Source organism: Trachurus trachurus (assembly GCF_905171665.1).
Source record: "Trachurus trachurus genome assembly, chromosome: 5".
Lineage (NCBI taxonomy): Eukaryota > Metazoa > Chordata > Actinopteri > Carangiformes > Carangidae > Trachurus > Trachurus trachurus.
This window is the reverse complement of record NC_139896.1, coordinates 19186849-19210943: the sequence shown is the minus strand read 5'-3', so window position 1 is coordinate 19210943 and position 24095 is coordinate 19186849. Positions and strand designations below refer to the sequence as shown.

General features: G+C 41.3%; 1 protein-coding gene across 1 annotated transcript; it reads right to left on the bottom strand.

Annotated features, from left to right (window-relative positions):
- Positions 1-19330: 19330 nt before the first annotated feature.
- LOC310985672 (uncharacterized protein) lies at positions 19331-20886 on the bottom strand (the record flags this gene model as incomplete). The annotated part of the gene is made up of 4 exons (XM_083971290.1): positions 20660-20886; positions 20272-20489; positions 19504-19622; positions 19331-19345 (listed from the first exon to the last, which is right to left on the bottom strand). Exons 1-4 carry the CDS (start codon positions 20845-20847, stop codon positions 19331-19333), a joined length of 540 nt encoding a protein of 179 aa, XP_083827416.1. The 5' UTR covers positions 20848-20886.
- Positions 20887-24095: the final 3209 nt, after the last annotated feature.

Genomic DNA, 24095 nt, shown 5'->3' with positions numbered 1-24095 from the left:
TGATCTTTAATGTTTTGCATATCTAGTCGCTAAAAGTAACTAAATCAGGGTGTACCAGGTTTTATTATGCTTTAATTGTTTCAATAGTCTCAGGTTTCACCCTGTGGTACAAGATGTGGCCCTGGAACATGTATGGATCCACCCACTGTTTGACTCTGTCTCAATCTACAAATAGAGCACAGGTGTGTGATTTGCCCCTTAAGACAGACTGAAGATGGCTGTGTAGGCCGAAATGTTTTTGTCTTACTTATTTTTGTTTCTTTATTTTATTTTATCACCATGGTTGCACTTTATTATTGTTTGATGGACCATTAAATCTTTTTTGCATCCGTTAATCTCTAGTGGACATTGCCATTTCTGATTTTCCTCCTGTTACTCCCCAAAACAGTTCATACAAACTTTCTGAAGCCTGAAGTTGAGATAAAAAAAATAGATAAGAATAATTCATGAAATTAAATGTATAAATACAGAAACATCAGAAGTAAAAAAAAAAAAAAAAAAAGGTTGCAAGACCAGGAAAAATCAGTTCAAAGTGCTATTTTAAAATGCATCAGTTTGACTGAACCACCCTAAGCACATGTGAACACCTGCTGTGTGGGGTGAGGGTCTTTAATCCAAAAATCAAAGATATTTGGATATATCAAAACACGTCTGGTAAACAAACGTCTTTGTGTGAAGTCAGCCTGTTTTTCTAAAATGGTTCTGGTTTGACTTTGACAAAGACCAGCACACAGCACAGGTCACGCACGCACGCATACACGCACGCACGCATGCACGCACACACATGAACCTTTTAATGCACATAAGAAATGAAAAAAAAGCTGGAACATGTCTCTTCAGGTGTTTGAAGTCTGTGAAGGTATTTTATCTTCAAGGAACTGGACTCCTGACAGGAAGTTGGATGAACCACTTGACTCTGTGCATCTGCGTTTTCTCTACATATAGACATGTCACTTATATCTTTGCAGAACCATAGTCCTTGTGCTCACCCTTTCACTGGGAACACGTTGCCTGAGTTGCAAGTATACAGCTGGGTCGGACCCAGCTGCATCACTGCAGGTTACTGAAATGTCTGATTTGTTCACAATGTGAATTTATTTCTGAGTAATGTTTTGACTAGAAACACATGCAGGTGCTGTAACTGTGTCATTTTCAGATTGAAACTAGAGGACAGAGTCAGTTTTATATGATGTTTGCTGAAAGATGCATCACACAAAACCAGACTAGATGGTAAGTCTCTAGATCTCGAGATGCAGCTGCCTGCATCCTGGCTGAAACATCACAGTCAGTTAACGAGTTTTACTGCAAAAATGAAAGCCTCTTACGATGTTAATACGCTTCATCATTGTCAACATCATCGTCAGAGCTCGTCTTATTGTTGTTTTCGCTGCACTTCAACAGATAAATAACATCTGTTCTGGTCTCTTTCAAAGCATTCTCACTTTATTGTTGCACAGTTGTGAGTGATGACCATGCGATCTCACCCCCCTTTACTTTCATTGGCTATTATTAGACAGGGCTCTCTTCAAAATCTGAACAGGAGGACTGATTTCAGTAAAACTGATTCAGTGTGGACACCTGACTGTTTTAGTACTGACTCAATGTGATCCAATGCTGTAAGGACAATACTAAAACCATTAACGCTGGGCATGAATGCTATATGACATCATTATGAGTCGCTCTCATTGACTCTAAGCCAGAAACACAGAAAACAGCCCTAAAACATTCAGACAGTTTAGGCCTCCTCGAATCATTTATCATCAGCACCACACTGAACCACACAATGAAGAGCAGATCTGATGTTCACCATGATGGATGGCCAAAACCTTCCAGGGCTTCATGATTAATTTTGATGTTATGATGATATGGATGAAATCCAACAGCTGCCTGGAGGGAAAGGAAGAAACAGAAAGTTTAAAACAATATTAGCAGCAAAATGAGGTGCATGTGGTTTGAATGGGCCTTAATGTGGCTGTATATTGGCAGTAGGCTGAGATAGTTGGAGTGGGTGGGGAGTGGGCTGCCGTTCATTCCTGTTGACCCCACACTAATGTCACAACTGTGAGCTCAAGTGGGGCTGAAGAGAGGCTCATGAAAACACACTTCGGGCCTGCTGAGTGCAGGTAAACAGACCCATATGTCTCCTCTCTTGCACACTTTCCTCCATCTTCATGTGATGTATGTTAATGGTCGTAGTGTTGATCCACATTTACCTTCCAGCTGTGTCTTCACAGTTGGGCACCACCACACTTCTCCATGGGGTCACGGCGCTGCTGGGTCCTTTAAGGTAAGAGAGCGTCTCAGTGTTTTTCTGACACACTCAGTTACTGAAATTGAGTTTTTCCATTGCGCTTATCTATTAACTGATTTTTGCCAAGGGACAAGTTTTGTGCAAAATAGAAATGAAAATATAATTTCTTTGAGAGAGGTAGAAAAAATAGAAATGCACAATTTTCTATTTCCATTGAGTTTTGGTATATCAATGAAGCTGGGTTTTATGCTCTTATGATATTGTTTCAATTGAACGGGACAACAGATCCACAGCGGAAAAACAAAACAAAAACACAACCTGTGCATATTCTGTTTTAAATGATGTTTTGCTGTTTTTACAAAATCCATTTTGCCATTACTCTTTAAGGTTTGCCAGGTCCCTCCTCCATGACACTTTTCTCCTTTATTGTGCCACACCAGACCAGCAGTGCCTTGATCATGTAAAAGCATCTGGCAAACATCCAGTTCAGGCAATCATCAGACCAAGAACAAACTGCCTTTGCTGCATGAGTCACTGACCTACTGCTAATTCCTTTCCTTAAGGGTGTATTCACACCAGGAAATTCCCAAGTCCCACAGTCGCTTAATCATCGGGATCTTCAACAGAAAGTACACAATGGAGGTTATGAATGCATTTCTTGCTGCCCTTTTAATTTGGTAGTATTTCCAGTTGCACCTGTCCTGTGCTTATTCGTCACTTGGAGGCTATGTGCCCGTTATGCAGCCGTCCCCATGAAGGAGGGTCAGACAACAAACACACAAACGTCTGCATGTGCGTCTGAAGGATGGAACGCTAAAAAAAAAAAGAGGACGGTACAGCTTTAGCAGCATGCCTGTAGGGCCTATTATAACAGCAAAAAAAACAAAAGAACATCGTTAATCATTCTCTCAGAATGGATGATCGCGTTGCCGATCAGCATAAGCCTACATTTATTTCCTACGGTATCGGTTAACGGTTATTAAACAAGCTTCTGTTATCAGTTAAAAAAAATATTAAGAATGCACATCCATATGGGTGCGTCCTCTCCAGCATCTGATAAATGTTTTCCTCTGACCAAATATCAAGGAGGCAGCGTGTCCATCTGTGCTCCATGTTGACCCACGGCTCATTGTTGTTAAGCAGCAGAGCAGAGCAACAAGCCAGCCAGCAGAAACCAAACACCGCACCAGCTTTGAATGCGGAGTAAAATGTCGGATTCACAGTCACAACTTCCACAATAAAACCAAAGATTACCTGTTCAACATAAACTCCGCTGTATCAGCAGCCTGAGCGGGGTCGCTCTGCACACAGTGGCTCCGCGCTGTGCTCCAGCCCCCATGTCTTCCTGCTTCTCTCCCCGACACACAGCGCCCTGTGCTGGGCCGCACAACGCAAGCAGCCTCCCTCCAGCTCTGGAGCCTTCCTCTGCGCCACTAATGGCGGCGGCGCCAGTACCTGTGGCCACGTTGCCGCCGCTGTGCACCAGCTGCCGGTAATGATGGTGGTGCCAGTTGCTGTAATTACCGGTAGCCTAACTGGTGGCGGTCGAGTCGGGACGAGGAGGAGCAGGGGAGACGAGGGGATTGGATTGGATGGAGGGTACGAGCCAAAGGGAGCCTTCCGTGATGAATGGATAGTATTGGTCAATTTCTATGCAGGCCTACGGCTGATAGACTGAATGGATTCTTTTGGTTCTTTTTTCTATTCATATTGTGTAGATCGGACTACAGACCATAATCGCCATATAAATGATGTAAATAATAATTACTAATCTTCCAAATGGTAGACCATAGCTTAATGAAGCTAACCATGCCATTACTAAAGTAACCATGACAACAAAGATCATACATTTGATGTCTTTATTTATTCCTTTTTATTCCCACTGTGGTTGTTTTACAGTGCTTTATGAATAAAATTGGTATGATATGGTATCAAATATTGAGGAAGCACTTAAACAAGCTTGTATCGGAGGGTTGATGGATTGATACAGCAGATCAACAGATACAGCAACATAGGGATATGACAAACAAAAACATTGCATTTATAGAGAATGTATCTTAAAGCAGAAGTAAGCGATATTTTTGTGTTAAATAGATAAAGTCTTAAATAGTTATATCTTCCGACAGCAATCACTTACATAGAGTGTTTGGACCGAAACACGGGTCTGTCAGTCATTCTGCTCTGCTCTGAGCCGAGGAGAAAACCTTTCTCGTATCCTACAAGTTTTATCCAATGAGGAGAGAGAACTAGCCTGGTCGCGCCCACACTAGTGACGTCACGCCTCGCAAAAGCGCTGCTGACTTCTAGTCTGGCCAACCGTGCTATTAACTCGATTTCTGTCTCCCGAATTTTCGGGAACTCCACCCTCTTTTTCGAGAGCCAATCAACGTCGAGCCTCTCCAACGGCTCTGGGTAGAGGCGTGTTGCAGTAGAGCAGCGACCGGAACCTCATTGTAAACAGCAGCATGGAGCAGCGGACAAGAGCGGTGTGATTGGTTTAAGCTTCGACACCGCCTATTCTGGCTTCGACCAATAGCAGACTGAGGCATTTGAGGGGGGCGGGTAAACCAGGTTTGAAGGATGCGCTTTGAGAAATGGATTCTCTTAACGTCTTGGCCAGACCCAATGCTGAGTATCAACATTGGAAAGTCGTGCCAACCAGGCTAAGAGAGAACGGCATGAAGGGCTGTGTGTGCAGCCAAGGGATGCGCGTGAATGTGGTGACGTAGGGACGAGGACCAATAGATCTGTGACGAGGGCGGGGGCTGCTAACTCCATCGGCTGAGAAGACGTTATGGTGCGTTCAAGGCAACCCGTAACTCGTGTTTTTCCGACCTGTGTAGTCGTACCAGTTCGATCTGGTACGAGTTCACGGGTCGGAAGTTACGAGTGGCCGTTATAGTGACTTTCACAGGTAAAACAGGTCGGAAAAACACGAGTGGGTTGCCTGGAACGCTACAAAGTCGTAAGTCGTGACTTGAAGCTGTAATTTACGGTTTCAAAAGCCTGCCTGGAACGCAGCATTAGCCAAAACGACTGGATCGCTTACTTCTGCTTTAATTACATAAGTGCTAGTTGATTAGAAAACTGCTGAGGAATCACAGGTAGGCTAGGTGAGCAGTGGCACTGAGACCTGACATTAAAGGCTTTGGAAATATACAGGGAAATATAACCTCATAATAAGAATAAAATTGTCCTCTAAAATCACAGAAGCAACTGGCCACCAGCACTAACTTAGATATTGTAGATTACCTCAACCATCCTGTGGGAAATAAATGACTCCCTCAGACCTTTTATTAACTCTCTCCTGAGTCGCCAGAAGCGTATCTTCTTTCTGTCCCACCCCATTAGGCTCTTTCAGTGGGAAATACCAAAGACCAGATGGGTTCCTTATGAACACAAGAACTTCAGAATCAAAAGACTCTTCTAACATTTACCACCATTTACCAGGATGCAAAGATGTCTTTGTGATTGATGGCTTTGGTACACAGTGCACATGGTATGAGAGTAATAAACAAATGTACTTATTTACAGTGTTTCTACTTAATATAAAGTCGTCTACTTCTTGGGCTAATAACATTGATCAAATCCATATTTCTAAACATTTATGTTTTAGGATGATGGTTTGAGGAAACCTGGTGTTTTTAAGAGTCAAATTTATCAATGGCCAATATCAGGAGGTAGAAATTAGCAGGACATCAATGGTGTAAATATAATGTATGTTGTTGCAGAGAAATGGCGAACAGATTGAGTTTAACTTCCTTGGATGAATCAAAAGGGCATATTCAGGCCAACACGAGAATCTGGTTAACATCACATACCAGTGAAACTTCAGAAAGGTTCAGAATTATGTTAGAAATTTGTCCCCCAGCTGTGGCATTCAGTTTGGACTATTGGGACTGCAGCTTGTGAGTTGCGCTGTTGTTGTGGTGTCAATGTGTCAGCAAGTTCTGAATTAATGTGTGAATGTTTCATATCTGCATCATAACCATAGAAGTGCTCCAGTGAAATGGCTAAAGTTAACAGCTGTTTTACATGGAGGGAGATTTCCATGTGCTTCCAAGAACAACTCGTGTAGAATGTACAGCTGCTAACTTTATCTACTTTTCAGAATTAAATGAGAAAGCCCAGGAGAAGAGTTACCTTACTTACGTTTCTTTTGGATTTCACATGTCAAACTGAGAGAGAAAAAAAAGGCATCTACGCTCAACAATCATGTGGCTACAGATGACAGCAAGATGAAAGATGTAATTTCAGGCTTTCAAACTAGAAGCATGTGTGTGGATGTAGTAGAAAACATGCCAAACAATCCAGAGACGGTGCCCAGATAACAAAATTATGCTGGCAAATACTTGGGCTTCATATTTGTGTTCCATCCATCCATCCATCCATCCATCCATCCATCCATCCATCCATCCATCCATCCATCCATCCATCCATCCATCCATCCATCCATCCATCCATCCATCCATCCATCCATCCATCCATCCATCCATCCATCTTCAATTGCTTCTTCAAGATTGGGTCAAGGGGGCACCAGATCCACCAGTGAGACCCTTCCCCGTTCCCAGGCCAGGTTGGAGGTAAAATTTCTCCACCCTATCCTCGGTCTGCCCCGTGGCCTCCTCCCAGCTGGACCTTTCAGGAACACCTCCCTAGGGATAACTGATGAGTGGTCCTCATACCAATCATTTTGCAAAGTGAACTGTCTGTAATTTATAATTGTAAAGTAATGTGTAGTTTTTGTCATGTTTATGGGTGTGACCATCTCTGTGATTGGTACAGGAGCCTGTCCATCTGTCCATACTGTGAAATTCCCACCATGGCAGTGGTGAACCAGCAGTGTATTAAAGCCCAGAATTAGACTGATCTGAGAAACTTAATTTTTCCTTTTGATTGTGCAAAAATTAAGTCTGTAGATAATTTTTTGCGTTACATTGAACTATATAGAGTATATAAAAAAATAACACTGCTGACTCAATATGAAATGGTTGTTAATTTTTTTTTCTTTTTTAAGTCTAACATTTCACCACATTATGGGGTTGTTACCTTCACAAACCCAATTTCTAACCCAAGAGGAAGCAAGAAGACAATATGCATGTATGTATGAGTGCATATATAAAAGTATAATAAAATAAGTTTCCAAGTAGGTGTATTAAAGTACGTGTTATTGCACCATGACAGGAGACATTTACAAAAAGCAACCCCATAATAAAAATAATTTTTAACCTTGTATAAGGAGGACAAAGTAATAAGGACCCATTAGGAGTTAATGTGAAGAAAAGCAATGGTGAACTTTACAGGCCTTTCAGGGGCAATAGCGCTTCTAGGCAAACCGGAGACAGTTGTGTGGTGGAGATGCGTTCAGTGATCATCCTAATAACTTGTTTGGCAGTGGCTGTAATGTAACAGACATTGGTTAATATGTAAAAACTCCACAGGACAGCTTTAAAGTAAAGTGTAAAGTGTTTAACTTTATCCTGCATCCATAATGAATGCCAGAGATGTTACACAACTCGTCAGGGTTTCTAATAAACCATCCCCACATTGATCAGACCATGTTTTATCCCTACCAGAGAAAACAACAAATTAATCAATTCATAATTTCTTTAAAAGAGTTATTCAAATTGGAAAAAGCATTTTGCCCATCTTGATTCATTCTCCTACTGGTGCTAATGACTGGAACCAGTAAACCTTTTTCCCACAGGTTTCAGAGCGAAGGTTTGAGATGATCTAAACAGACTCCAGATGTGGGAGTTGCCACAAACACAACATGATGATGATGAATCCACTGCTTGTAAATAAAAGACATCTAAACATTTTTTTTTTTTTTTTTAAATGTAAAAACAAAAGCAATGCAAACTGTTTGACCGACTGACTGCTGAGCCTTATCTGTAGGCCCGGACTGGTTTCCCAACTGCTCATGGGTTGCAGGAAGCAGAGGAAGACTTACACTACATCACAAACTACTTTGATTGCATGTACATACCATTATTACTAAAGGAAGCAGAGGAAAAACTATAGCGAAGATAGCAGGAAAGAACGAGAAGACAAAAAAGTAACCTGACCATTTGTATTTTCTGTCATTATCAAGGGATAATAAATGAGATGTCAATTTTTATTGTAATGCTATTAGACAATAATAATGACAATGATAATAATTATAATGTTTCAGCACTCATTTGAGGTGATGGGGTATAATAATACAACTGCATAATGTAAATATGAATAAAAAGAAAAAGTACTGTTTCAAACAATGTTCATTTCATCAGTCAGTGAAAACAGATTTTTTTTATTTTCAAAGAAAATTAAAATTGATAACATATGTATATTATTTATGTTTAATTAAACATTGCATAATGTTGCATTGCAACATTAAATAACTTTTTTTTCGTAACTTGATCCCTAACGAAGGCTATCAGTATAAGTTATCACCAGCTGCCTTACAATGAGATCATGAAAACCAATCTCCGTGGTCCATTCATGGAATTCCTTTCTCTCTATTCTCTGTATCACAAATGGAATTTATTATAACGTAAACAATTGGATCAGTTTCTCTGTGCTACAAATTAAATTAAAGTTTTAAGATGACAAGTTCTGGCCAACACCCACTAATGGCCTTGAATACCTTAAAGTTTAGATTAACAAAACATGTCATCACCTTATAATTATGCTCAGCCTAGCCAAAATTGATCACATTTGGTTGTGTCAAAGGCAAGTTTGCATATCCAAAACAAGAATTAAAACAGAGAGTGGAAATTTCTTATCATATTTTATTTAAATAACACATTACCATCATCCTGGAAGAAGGTGCTGTCTCTGCACCTGTTTTGTATTCCTAAGTGTGGAGAGGAAGAATTGCGCTTACAACAAGGTGTCGTCATATGAAAGCTGAGGCCGGGCTGAGTGATGAAAACACACTGTAACAGTGAGTCATGGATAATTCACTGATGTCTATACCTGTGCTGAATTAAACAGCCTTAATAAGCTCGTTCTCTTCTGCCTCACAGCCACAATTCTCCAGTGAGACCAAAAGGAGACAGCACAAGCAGTAATTAGTAAAGAGAGTTTATTTACAAAGGAAATGCTAATGAAAAAAGTCTGGGATAGAAAACTAGCAAGAACGCAGACCAAATAGTGGTTGTCACTGTCCTACCTAATTTTTCATCCTCCAACTTTTTATTGAACTGTTTTTCAAGTAGGCTAATTTACATATTGAAATAGATCATGGTGGGTGGAGTATTTGAAGAAAAAAAAAAGAGAAAAGAGAAAAAATGACACAATATTATACCCACTGAAAACCACATGTTCTTCGAAAAACACAAAATCTGGAGGGCATTTTGTTTCAATATATATTTCACTGGATCATATCAAATAAATACACAGGTGATCTAAACAACTCATTTTCCCGTCTACATTTACCAAAGGTTAAAAATGTTTGGTTTTTCGATTTTCGATTCAGTTGTGATTTCAACTTCAAACCTCAAACTAAGGATGCAATTTTACAGCGCACACATTATGTTTTAATGCTGTTTCTTATTCTTAAGATAGATCACTGCTAAGTAAAGTAAATTATTTTTTTGAAAAGTGAAAAATCAGAGGCAGACACACGGCTAAGGGACATCTTTTTTTCCAAACTGATTGTCAGCTTAAACGGGTGAATTAAGCAATATCACTGGGGGCAAAAAGCACTTGTCTTGTTTTAAGTGATCTGTACATACAGTAGAGACATAAAAAACAAACTTATAAAGGGAATTCAACTTAAACTTGAACAGAAAAACTTTTTTTTTCAATTGTTGAGCTTAATTAATACAGATTATTATTTTTTCTTATTAATTTCCTTTATTTGTTACTATTAACATCTTTTCTGGAACAAGGCTGCCCTCTACCTTCCTCAGGTCTGGGTTGTTTGGGGGGGGGGTTTACTGAATTTCCATGTGGTTCTAGTTTTGATTGACCATTCAGGCCAACTGAGGGCTTTCTTCCATACAACAATGTGTTTTTAATTTACTCTCCATTTCGCCAGAAATGGGAGAGTCAGTACTGGTGGACATGTATCTTCTAATGTGCCTAATAGGTGGGAATGCAAATTAGAAACTCATGTTTGTAAAATGTGTGTACTGTTCGGACTAATTACAGCAGATAGTAAACTCTTGTAGAGCTCACAGAGCTTGAAGAATCTGAGAGGACACAGTTATCAACTTTGACCACAATTATAATTAGTTTAATTAGCAAATAATCAAAGTGGTTTATGTGCATGTTTTGGGGGACACAAGTCAAATACAGTGGATTTTCTCCAACATGAAAATATGTATAAGGTTTTTAATCCATTAAATAAGGGTTGGAGAAAATGCATCTTTGCATAACAATAAGTCATAGCTAAAGAAAATGCAAAAGCTACTAGTCTTTCACCCAATGACTATATCCATCTTGAGGAGATACTCCAACTTCTGCAGCAACCTTCACGATATCTCAGTCTTTTAAATATTGCCTGCAAAAAACGATTTGCTCTGGACAGAACCATACCATATGAGAAAGGGTAGTTAGTGCTCAGTCACACACAGTTGACGTCAGGCATTTGGCCAGTTTAATTTAGGATCAGTGATGAATCCACTTATATATTAATGTGGGAATAAGAACTGCTCTTAACTACTATAGTTATATAACAGGAACTAAGATCTCAAATCTCTGTGAAGCATTTCATGCAAATGAGAAAAGAAAGTTTTGTGGCACTCTTCTCTTTATTTTGGGCCTTTTGACTTGTAAACTGCTAAATAACCTGCTAATATGTCCTGTCATATGACCAGCTGCTTCTGATGGGCTTCAAAATAAAGGCTTTAGTGTCTCAAGGGGCTGAATGAGCAGGCTTGTTTTGATCCTACTTAAAGTAATAATAAAATAAGCCCAATTTAATCACACACAGCGGTCTTCAGTTAAATCCACCAGATGCACTGTGAAACAATCCAAAACATTTGCATAATTGTGATTTGATTTGTTCCACCTTGATTGATCTACGCCGGAATTGGACGTGACGACCACAGATAGAGATGATAATTCAACAGAACAAATAAAATTAACTGTTCCATCATGTTCCACCATCAGTTTTCAAATAGTCTTGCTTCAATGGAATTTGTTTTTTGTTGCAAAAAAACAAAAAAACAAAACACAAAACAACAACAATAACAAATTCCATGACAGTTTTTGTTGTTGTTGTTGTTGTTGTTGTTGTGTGTGTGTTCGGCGATTATTTGACTGCATATGTTTCCATTTGGATAAAATAGGTGCAATTACAAGATTAACAATAAAAACAGCGCTGCGCAGAATTTTGTGGATCTTATCTGTAATTGTAATTTCCATTAATGAAGCACAAATAAGCACAATAAACATTAACTAATGAGTCTTGCCCATACTTAAAATAGTTTATAGCTATGCTATCGTGGCTCTGGAAGTGTATCTTCTCAGACTTTTTCACCAGTAGGTTGACGAGAGTTATAAAAAAAAGGTAAAATGATAAACTCTTTGAACCTGTATTTAACAAGGGCCTGACCAAAGAGTCAGTGAATAAGCTTCACAAATTTACACTGATCTAATACAACACAACAACTGGACTATTTACTCAAAACAGTTAGATTCTTGGAACCTTTTGAGTAAGATGCTTGAATGTCTGATATAAAGACTGTGCTTCTTTTTCTCAGAACAGGGTGTACCAAGTGAAGCGCTTTTACCAACATGAGCCAACCTCCGGAAACCCACATTAGGATTCTGAGCTTTGCGTTTATCTCAACACTCTCCTGTGCCCTGGTACAGTCCCACAAAGTTTGTTTCTAGCATGACTGAAGGTCTGTAAAATTACCACAGTTATGTTAACAACACTGATATTTTTGTGTGTGAAAGTTCAACTTCAGGTAAATGATTGTGTAGTGCACTTTCTATATTCATGTGATGTTATACATCACGATGTAATTATTAACTTGAAACAAATGATCCTCTTGGGGAAAGACGCTCTCCAGTAATGACGACAATGCCATGAATAAAAAGTCGACTGTCGAAGGATGTCGACTGTAAACAATAAAGCAGAGTGATATGGTTTATGGGGAACATTGCTGTGGCAGGGACATTGTGTCTGTCCAACCAGACAGCTTGGGCCCTCTGCTGTTTCATATCTCTCTTGTGCTGCAACTCTTCAAAATTAAGTCATAGACAGCGATTAAAATGTCAGCTCTGCTGTAAAGCCCTTGGGAAAAGCCGTTTGGCTGCTTCCTGCTACAGCCCTCAGCCTGTCCAACTTGGTTTTTGGCTGCTCTGACTTTTGCTCAGCATCTACTGCTGCCAGTTCACTCATCAGTGTTTGAAGTGGATGAGAAGATCCTGGATTTTGACGTGCTAACAAATAAGTACTCTGACACCATGCCAAGCAGCTGTGATGCTCGTAAATAAGTTACAAATGAAATATTAGGCCTGTTTGGAGTTCCACGCAAGCATGAACCATTTTTCTTTGGGAGAATGTTTCTGTCCTTGATGTCATTATTGTCATATGTTTGAGTGAGGTCTTAGAAGAACACACAAAATGATGCAAGTGCTTCATGATGAGATGTGTTAAGCCTGGCAGACAATGGTATTAAAAAAGTCCCCAGCTGGCTGATAACAACTGATCTGCGCTAAACTGGTGAAACTGAACTTCACAGAAAAAAGCACTGAGGATCTATAGTTTCAGTGCTCTAATCCAACACATACCTTATGTGCTGACTGAAAGTAAATCAGAAAAGGCAATGGTATCAATACATTACATTAGAGGTGAAAAAACATGGTTCAGAAAGTATGAACATTTTATGATCTCCCAGATGTTCAGCTTCACAGCTGACAGACTTTACATGGTACTTAAAACCAAAATATATACATTTTAGTATCATTCACCTATGGGTAGCCATAAAGGTTAATAGTTTCATAAATACACTGTTAAAAACTACATTATACTGCAATAGGACATGTCCTCAGCATGATCCATCTGTACACTCTGAACCCTGTCACCACCCACTAAAGCTTCAACAAACTATACATGATGAGCCCTTAGCTCCTGCACAATTTTGCTCCTGAACAGCTGTTGTCTAAAGTCTGACAGTTCCCACATTCACATAATAAAAGACATCTCTTCTGATTTGTGCTATAATAGAAACTTTGACCACGACTACTACTATAGAGCAGTGTGATGTGTGGGTACCAATGTCGCGACAACAGTCTTATCCCTGGTTCTGCAACAGAGGCCTCACTCACAAATATGAATGTAAATTCCAGCCACAAGTTGCAATTCATGGTTTCTAATCATTTTGCACTCAACTGAGAGAAGCAACTTATTTGCCTAGAATACAATTTATTTGCAGCAAAGAGCAGTAACAACATGTTAAATAGACTCTTTTGTGAGGCATTTACACATCATTTGGAGTTATGATACCGGACCTAGAAAAAGTTGCTTAGATTATTACGTACGTCGGCATTGAGCAGTCAGAGCTTGACTGCCTGCAGCTTCTTCAAAATGCAGCAGCTCGTCTCCTGACTAGGACAAAGAAATGTGAGCACATAACTCCAGTGCTCTCTTCAATTCACTGGCTTCCGGTGATTTTAAGATTCGGTTATTTGTTTTTAAGTCTCTGAGTAGGTTGGCCCTGGAATACCTATCTGACCTTATTAAGTTGCATCAGCCCTCCTGAGCCCTCAGATCAGCTAATCAGATGGCCTTGAAAGTTCCTCAGTCGCTCTTGAAAACTAAAGGAGATCGAGCCTTTGCAGTCGCGGCTGCCATTCTGTGGAATACATGTTGACTGTGTGGACTGCGAATAGCCTCTCCACTTTTACTACTCTCACTGCTTAAGACTCATTTGTTCACCTTGGCCTTTGGCTGAGTAAAGTCGCCTCTACTCGGTCTTTCAGCCGATGGCTGTTTTAAATGTGCTATATAAGTAAAGCTGACATTGACAATGACATAGTTATCTGGTTCATTCCAGCTCTGTGGGGATTGAGCAAAGTTATAGGATGACGCATGTTGAATAGGCCCTTCCCCCTTTCATCAAACAATATGGAAGTTTAGATTCAATTTTGTTGAATGATTTTGAGGTACTATATCATGTTTGGTATATATGGCAGGGTGCCTATAGGTCACACTCAGCATCCTATGGTGGACCTGTATGGCACAAATTATAAACCTCAGACAAATGGTAAATTAGCTATGGTGTAATATTTTCCCTGCCTCTTTTGAGCCTTTAGTGGTGGCAGTTTCTTATGTAGTAATAAACGATTATTAACAATAAAAAATGTTCAACTTGCCCGAGACAAAACAAACTAGCAAAAAAAAAAGAACAAAATACATGGGATGGGAAAGAAGTGTTACATGTCTATTTGTCCCACTCTGATGCAATTAAATTCAGCCTTTGAAGCAACATTACATTACAAATTACCACCCAACATGTTGCACATCTGGATATAAATGATAGCTAGAACACACATAGCTTCAATATATCATCCCTGAAATACAACATAAAACTAGTAACTGGCAAACTTATACTTTCCACATACTATGCATCATTAGCATTTCCACAATTGGAACATTTTGACATTTTACATACATCCAGAGTGCTGTTCATACTTAGATTGAGTTAACAAAAGCACCTTGATGTGGAAAAGATGGTGGATATAATCATTGTGAACTGTTTCAGATTAAACCAAAACCAGGATGTTTCCCTTACTCACACCAGCAGGGACTGTCTGAAAAGAAAAGCTGGAGTCATTACAAGTAAAGATTGTATTGAAACTCCTATATTTTGGTGGGATACAAATATGTTGATATTGATATTTTCACTATTGATGGATTTGGATTTGCTCAATACAAAACATTAAATAATTGCAAAATCCTTGCTGAGTTCACTGAAAATGCAAAAAATAATAAATAATAATTATAGCTGCTGCGCAGCGATGGGTGGGGTCCGGGCTACTTTTGGGCAAATTTAGGCAATTCTGAGCAACAAACAGGACAGTTGACCTTCTAATGTTCAATTTGCATCCGTTGAGGATTGAACCCACAACCTTGGGACCCAAAGACCTTTGTCTATCGCACTGAGCTAATTGATAAGTGGCAGTTCAACAGTGGCTTCACAAATTGAGTAAGCCATTCACTGTCGTGCAGGCAGATTTGAAACCACAGTAAAAAGAAAGATCAGTTTTTGAGGTAAAATAATGATATGTATTTGTTAAACATCTACAGTGACTCTAAGATGTTAGGAGGCTTCACACATGGTCCAGTCCAAGCTATTTGGGTTTTTAAGTTTAGAGGCTTGCTGTGATGCCACCATTAGGACAATTGTCTTGTGTTTCTTGTTGAGGACATCTGACATTTTGATCTGTCATCATCATCATCACCCTTGCTGGGTCTCGACCTCACAATCTCTGACACCAAGAACCAGCTCCTAACTCGCTGAGCTAATTGGCCGGCAGTGAGACCTGCTGTGTAGCTTCATTTATCGACTCAGGGAGTCAATGCCCGGGCAGCTGTTGTCAAGGCAGATTTCGAAAATGGTCAAAATGTCAGAAATTCTGTTATCTAAACAAAAATCTGATAATACATGGGATCTGGCATGGGGTTGGACATTTCTGTAAGGTTTGGTGAGTTTTCACCCATGGGAAGTATGATTTCCTTGGAAGTAGTAAGAAGATGACACTGGACCTTTGTGCAAAATTTAGTGAGCTTTCGCCCATGGTCCGGTCCAAGCCATTTGTTTTGATTTTTTAAGTTAGAGGCTTGCTGTGATGTCACCATGAGGATTCTGGCATTTTGATGTGTCATTATCATCATCACCCTTGCTGGGTCTTGAACCCACATCCCCTCGCACCACAAACCAGCGCTTAACTCAGTGAGCTAATTATCTGGAAGTGAGACATGGTGTGTGACTTCTCAAATAGACTCAGGGAGTCAGTGTCCGGGCAGCTGTTGTAGAGGCAGATTTCAAAAATGGTCAAAATGTCAGAAATTCTGTTATCGAAACAAAAATCTGTTAATACATAAATTGCATCTAGACAGCAAGACAGCTTGAGGACATCTGACATTTTGATCTGTCAGCATCACCCTTGCTGGGTCTCGAACTCACAATCTCTGACACCAAGAACCAGCTCTTAACTCACTGAGCTAATTGGCTGGTAGTGAGACCTGCTGTGTAGCTTAATTTATCCACTCATGGAGTCAATGCCCGGGCAGCTGTTGTGATGAAATGGTCAAAATGTCAGAAATTCAGTCATCTAAACAAAAATCTGATAATACATAAATTTAATAGCGTGACGTTTCGAGCATTGTTGCTCGAAACGTCACGCTATAAATCCTCTGAAGGGAGCTCCTATGGTGTGCAGATTTGTTCTTTATTTCATTGATTCCTCCTTTATCCAGCACCCATCCCAACTGGGCCTACCTGATGTGCGTGTTTTTCTCACAATTTTAAAAATTCCACTCTCACATTGACTGCAGTTGTTCCCATGAGAGCATAATTCAAAATGTTCTCAAAAATTCAGTTTTTGAATTAAAATTCTGATATTTGCCAAACTTCATCAACCATGACTCCAGAATATTGTCATTTTTTTCAGGAAGATTGAAAATGTATTTAGCAAGAATTTGATGGTATTGTTTACAGTACTGTTTACAGTCAATTTCATGCACTGTAGACTCAATTTTTGCTTAATCAAAAATCCGAGAAACAAGTTTTGTGGAGGACAGTCTGGAGATGCTCTGTAGCAAGTTTGGTGTCAATTGAGCAAAAATTGTGGGAGGAGATACATTTTAAAAGTTTTACAGTTATTAAAAAAACAGAGTGATGGACTTCATAATTTGTAATGAGTTTAAGTGGACAAAAGTTTCAGCAGTATTGGGGCTACATTGTGGTGAAGTTTCAAAACTTTAGCATCTACCGTTGGTTTGGTAGGAATTTTTAAAGTTTTTAAATTTAAACGCTTATTGTGCCCCCCCTAGGAGGGGGGGGCACATGTCCTTGGAGTTGAGTGAATCTGGCATGGGGTTGGATATTTCTGTGAAGTTTGGTGAGTTTTCGCCCATGGGAAGTATGACTTCCTTGGAAGAAGAAGAAGACCCGGACCCTGAAGAAGAAGACCCGGACCCTAAAGAAGAATTCCTAGGAATACAATAGTGTCCTGGCAGCTGCGCTGCCCGGACCCTAATAAAAGAAAAGTTATAAATAAGTGCTTTCTCCTTCAAATTAGTGTGAGATGGAACAATGTCCATCCTGGGGTCACAGATAGTGTGAAAAAGATAGTGTATAGTCAATTGACCCTTCGCGTAAGCCCCGCCCCCTTAGTTACTGTTGCTACGCCGGGCAAGCTTTCACTCCCAGCCATGCTCCTGGCAATATTTGGTATCGATTTCAAAGGAAATATCAGCAAATTTCTGGATAAACTGTTCTGAGATAATAGAGAGAAGAAGTCACAAAGATCATTCAGAGTTTTCAGTGACGTGACTCGCGCAGGAGGATAAAACATCTGTTCAACAACACGACTGGACAATGTACAGAGCAGCAGTAAGGACCGGTAATTTTACCGTCTATCAACCCACGAAGACTTAGGTCATCTCACTGGTCATGAAACGTTGTCAAACTGCAAGTTTTTGGGCGATTGTGAACCACATACAGCTTTCGCTGCTGTTTTTTTTCTCCCACCGCTGTATCAGTCAGTGAAAACAGTCCCTGCCTGGAGGATCCCTCGCCTAAAAGCCCAGGTAAAAGCCGTAAAAGTACAGATGTCATTTCGGAGGTTAACATATGGTTATCCCCATATTTACACTTGCTCAAGTTGAAAAAAAAGTCCGCTCGTATGTCACGTGGCGATGTTTGAACTAAAAATAATAATTTAGTTTAAAAGTGTTGCCGACAACGCCACCTGGGTTGAAGAGCCCAGGACTCTAACTATTTGGCACAGGTTCTTTTTAAAATCAGATTTGAGCAGAGTTAAAAACCACAGTTAAAATGAAAAGTCCACCAAGATTTATTGTAAACAGTCCAAAGTTTCTCTTTTTCCGGATTCAGATAGTCCTGGAGGAATCCTTCTCAGGACCAGATGCTGATCTCAATCCTCAGAGGTGATGGGGGGGGGGGGGGGGGGGGGGGGGCTTTGGAAGGGACAAAGGAAACAACGAGTGGTCAAGATAAAAGGTTCCGAAGTTTAAAAGGGGAAATTCCCACGGTTTAAAATCCCAATAAAATCCAAAGCTTAAAATAGGCAATAGAGAGGTACTTAACCGGGAGAGGGGTATATCGCAACAACACCCCTCTAGTATCCTACGATGCTTCCCTCTCAACTCCGGCCGTCTTCTTTCATCTATGGTCCACGCGGGTCCCCTCGGGTCCAGCACTCCGCCTGCTGACGCAGAAACACAGCCACCAGTTCTCTGACGACACACCTGTCCACACTCTCACTCCCTCCTCTCACCTGGCCCTGCAGCCGGCCTTCTCAGTGTCTGCAACTCAATTGGGAAAATAACACTCACGCTTTTCCTGGGTGATAACTTTACGTCATGCACCCAGGCTGGAGTTGTTACGCCGAACAGACACAGGCTGCTGCACTTCAGGTCTGAGGGTCTTCTACAATGGTGGTCTCCTGGTGATCTGGCTGGTTCTCTGCCTGGCGTCCCCGCTGCTTCACTGCCGCTGCCTAAATAAAAAGGTTATACCTGCGCATGCCACCAGCTGCGGCTTGTTGCGGTGATTAGTCTGCTGGCTGTGTGACGTTCAAGGTCAGCTTGTAAAAAAAGAAACACCAATTCAAAGTAATCTCAAATAACGAACTCTATAAAATATACAAAATAACATAACTACTGCAAAAGAACACAACATGCAATATAACAAAACACCAAAACTTAACATGCTCTATAAACTTAAATCACAGCAAGAAAACAAAGAACCAAAACATACAACACTAAAACTGACCCCGTCACATCCCCCCACAGCTAATAGTTAGCAGTCTCTGCAACAGTTCTCTCACAGTCTATAGCGCTCTGGTGGTATTCCCAGATTTGGTCTAGAGGACCGTCGAGGTACCTCAATGTTTGCAGGCCTGTTGGGGGCAGGAACACAATAAAACATAGGCAATTCTGCTTGTCTTCCTCCGGTCAGTTGTGAGGCTGGGGGTTGTGGTTGTGGCAGGGAACCTGTACACAGTTTGAGAGAGTTCCTGTGTAAAACCTTCTCCCTCCCCCCTTTCTCTGGCCTCACCCTGTACACCAGTCCTGAGTCCCCTACTGTCTCTAGTACAATGTGAGGTTCGGGGTCCCAACCTCCGTGTAGCTTCCCTTGGCCTTGTCTGTTTCGGTTGCGGACCCACACCCGCTCGCCTGTCAACAAAGGGGTAGCATTAGCTTTCTGGTCATAGCGGCGTTTTGTCTGTTTAGCAGCTGTGGTCATCTTTTTGCGTGCCAGATCATAGGCGTACGTCAACTTCTGGTGATGGTCTTGAACCCAGCTTCCCAGTCCACCGTTTGGTCTCTCCTGTACAACCCCCAGCCCAACGTCTACCGGGAGTCTGAGGTGCCGGCCGAACATCAGGTAAGATGGAGCAAACCCTGTGGCCGAATGTACTGTGTTGTTGTATGCTTGTAACAGTTTGGGTAAGTACTCTGGCCACCTACTCTGTTTTTCGGCCTCCAGGGTGCGGAGCATGGTGAGCAGGGTCTGATTCATTCTCTCTACCCTGCCATTACCTGCAGGGTGATATGGAGTAGTCCTTCTTTTAGAGACCCCATACAGATCACACAACACTTTCATCAAATCTGATTCAAAGTTGGGACCCTGATCAGAATGGAACCGGGCAGGGCAGCCAAAAGTCTGTATAATTTGGGACCAAATGGCACGTACTGTGGTTTTAGCTGTCTGGTCGCGAGTGGGCATAGCCCAGGCGTAGCGAGTGAACATGTCTGTCATGACCAGAATATTTTGGTACGAGTCACTGGGTCTACTTAGTGAGAGAAAGTCAAGGGCTATTACCTCTAAAGGGTACGTAACAGCAACTGGGTTTAAGGGAGCTCTTGGTTTTGCCCTGTCTTTCTGCAAGCTGCAAACCACACACCCAGACTGGAAACCCCGCACCTCTTTCTCCATGTCGACCCAGAAGAAGCGGCGCCTCAAAGTGGTCAACGTCCTCCCTGCACCGGCATGCGCTGCAGCCTCGTGGTGCCGTCTCCACACATCTTGTCGCCTTGAACCTGGACACACAATCTGGAACATTTGCTCAAGAGTATTAGGCTCGATGAATCTGCGACACAGAACTCCTTCCCGGACACAGAGCCTCTTGTATTGTTTTAACAGTCTAACAGTGTCAGTCGTGAGAGTGCTCTGTTCAGCGCTATGGGGATAGGAGCCTCGTTCCACATACCTCTTTACAGCCTGGATGTCAGGGTCGGCCTGTTGTTCAACCACCCAGCTGTTATTCTGCAGCAGGGAGTCCTCCTCTTGTTCCACTGCTGCTGATGTTACAGTGGCTGCAGTGTTGGTCAACGGCTGCTCTGGTTGGGGACAAACTGCAGGGAACCGGGAGAGGGCATCTGCGTTGATGTTCTCCATCCCAGCACGGTACTTCACTTCGAAGTTAAAGGATGCCAGCTGGGCTACCCAACGCTGCTCCACTGCACCTAACCTGGCAGACTGTAAATGAGCAACAGGGTTATTGTCTGTATATACAATAAACTCAGCTCCCGTCAGGTAATCTTTGAATTTCTCTGTGATTGCCCATTTTAGCGCTAATAGTTCCAACTTGAATGAGCTGTAGTTGGCATCATTGCGCTCTGTGGGGTGTAAACTCCGGCTGGCATAGGCAATTGACCCTTCGCGTAAGCCCCGCCCCCTTGGTTACTGTTGCTACGGCGGGCAAGCTTTCACTCCCAGCCATGCTCCTGGCAGTATTTGGTATCGATTTCAAAGGAAATATCAGCAAATTTCTGGATAAACTGTTCTGAGATAATAGTCAAGTCAAGTCAAGTCACTGTTTATTTATAGAGCACATTTAAAACAACCTCAGTTGACCAAAGTGCTGTACAATTGCAAAAGCACAACACAGTTAATCACAAACACTACAACAAACAACAAATAATTAAAAACAACACAAGGGATAGTAGTCACTTTAAAACAAATCTAGATTAAAAAGAAAGAATAAAAGAGAGAGAGAGGGAAAGAAAGAGAGAGAACCAAGATTGCTTGCTTAGCTGGGAGTGAACGCCAAGGAGAAAAGATACGTTTTTAAAAGTGTTTTAAAATGTTCAACAGACTGTGCAGCTCTAACATGGAGAGGTAGGCTGTTCCACAGCTTAGGAGCCACGACTGAGAAGGCTCTGTCTCCACGAGTGGAGAGTCTGGACCTGGGTACTGCCAGGAGCAGCTGGTTAGATGACCTAAGTGCCCTAGCAGTGGTGTGCAACTGTAAAAGCTCTGATAAATAAGGTGGTGCTAGACCATTCATACATTTAAAAGCAATTAATACAATTTTAAACTGAATCCTAAAATGAATATGCAGCCAGTGCAAAGATGCCAGGACTGGAGTAATGTGCTCGCGTTTTTTCTTTCCAGTCAGCAAGCGGGCAGCTGCGTTTTGAACGACCTGCAAGCGGCGCAGTGCTTTCTGGTCAAGGCCAACAAACAATGAATTACAATAATCTAAACGTGACGTAATAAAGGTGTGAATTAATCTCTCAAATACATTTCTTGGGAGATAAACCTTTGCTTTAGCCAACAGCCTTAGTTGGAAGAAGCTTGTCTTGACTATGGAGGATATCTGCTTGTCAAACCTAAAGTCGTTCTCTAAAATAACACCAAGGTTCCTTGCAAAAGGATGACAGTAAGACTTAAGGGAACCAATAGCACTGTCACATCCATCGAGCAAATTTTGTTGACCAAATAAAATGACTTCAGTTTTGTTTTTGTTCAAAGACAGAAAGTTAACTTCCATCCAAGTTTGGATATCTTTAAGGCAGTCTAGTAGAGCCTGAACAGAGGCTCGCCCATTTATCTTTAGGGGTAGATAGATTTGAACATCATCTGCAAAACAATGAAAAGAGATGTTGTACTTTCTAAATATGGATCCCAGAGGCAACATATATATCGAGAAAAGGAGGGGGCCCAAAACAGAACCTTGGGGCACTCCACAATTTAGAGGGGAAGTGGCCGAAGAATGCTGGCCCAGCTGGACTGAGAAGCTCCGGTCTGAGAGGTGGGACTGAAACCACTTCAAAACAGTGCCCCTAATGCCCACACACTTGTTCAAACGTGACAGAAGAATTTTATGATCCACTGTATCAAAGGCAGCTGTCAGATCTAAAAGGACCAGGACAGCAGAGTTACCAGAGTCAGCTGTCAAAAGAAGATCATTAAAAAATTTTAAAAGCGCTGTTTCTGTGCTGTGGCGTGACTTAAACCCAGACTGGAATTTCTCTGAAATACCATTTTGATCAATAAAAGACTGAAGCTGTTCATATACCACCTTCTCCAAGACCTTAGAAAGAAAAGGAAGCTTGGAGATGGGCCTAAAGTTTGATAAAACTGTCTGGTCAAGGTTATGCTTTTTGATGAGGGGCTGGACCACAGCATGTTTTAAAGCAGCTGGAACACAGCCGGTCATCAGAGATAAATTAATCAGGTTCATAACACAGGGGCAAATAATATGGAAAACCTCCTTAAAGAGGCGGGGTGGGATGCTGTCAAGAGGACAGTAAGAAGGCCTGAGGTGCTTTACAATATCAGTTAAAGATGGGAGGGAGACATGCTCAAAATCCTCAAAGACAGCAGGGGATATAGGAGGGACAGCAGGATCTGATGCAGACGGCAAAAGAGAGGACCTAATATCAGAAATTTTATCAATAAAAAAATTTAAGAAATCTTCACACAGTTTAGATGAAGGAATAATAGCATTGTGATCACAGGGGTTCAAAAGATTATTCAGAGTACTAAAGAGAAACTGAGGCTTGTGGCTGTTTGCTGACACAAGATTGGATTGAAACTGACTTTTAGCAAATTTGACAGATTTTTGATATTTGATCAGACACTCATTTAAGATTTCTAAGGAAACTTGTAGATGATCTTTCTTCCACTTTCTCTCGGCACGTCTGCATGTGCGTCTTAACGTGCGAGTAGTGTCATTAAGCCAAGGCTCTCCTACTGGCTTAGAGCGTTTGCACCTAAAGGGAGCCACTGATTCTAATATGTCAATACAGGTACCATTAAACATGTCCAAGAGCTCATTAAGGGTGAGACCACAATCGTGAACCTGCAGTACAGAATCGCAAAAAGCAGCAGAAAATTCACAGGCAGTAGAAGGGTTAATTGTGCGCACACGGCGCTCCGTGGCGCACAATTTAACCAGGGAATGAGGCAGTGTGATATTAAATAAAACAGCAAAGTGGTCAGAGATGTGTATGTCAACAATCTCAATGACATTTAACTCCAGACCGAATGACAATATGAGGTCCAGTGTATGTCCCTTTTCATGTGTTGGGTCAGATACAGATTGAGTAATATTAAAAGAGTCAATGAGGTTCAGAAAGTCTTGTACCAAGGGACGCGATTCGCAGCAGACGTGGATATTAAAATCCCCAACAATTAAAAATCGGTCATAGTTCATTGTTAGTCCTGCCACAAAGTCCGTGAAGTCGTTAATAAAATCCTTATTGAACCGAGGCGGACGGTAGACCACAGCGCACATGATGGGTGTAATGCAGTTTAAAACGAAAGTCTGCAGCTCAAAGCTGGAGAAGGAGATCGGCGGTGACAGACGACATTGGAAGCTGGATTTAAAAACAGATGCTACCCCCCCACCTCGGCCA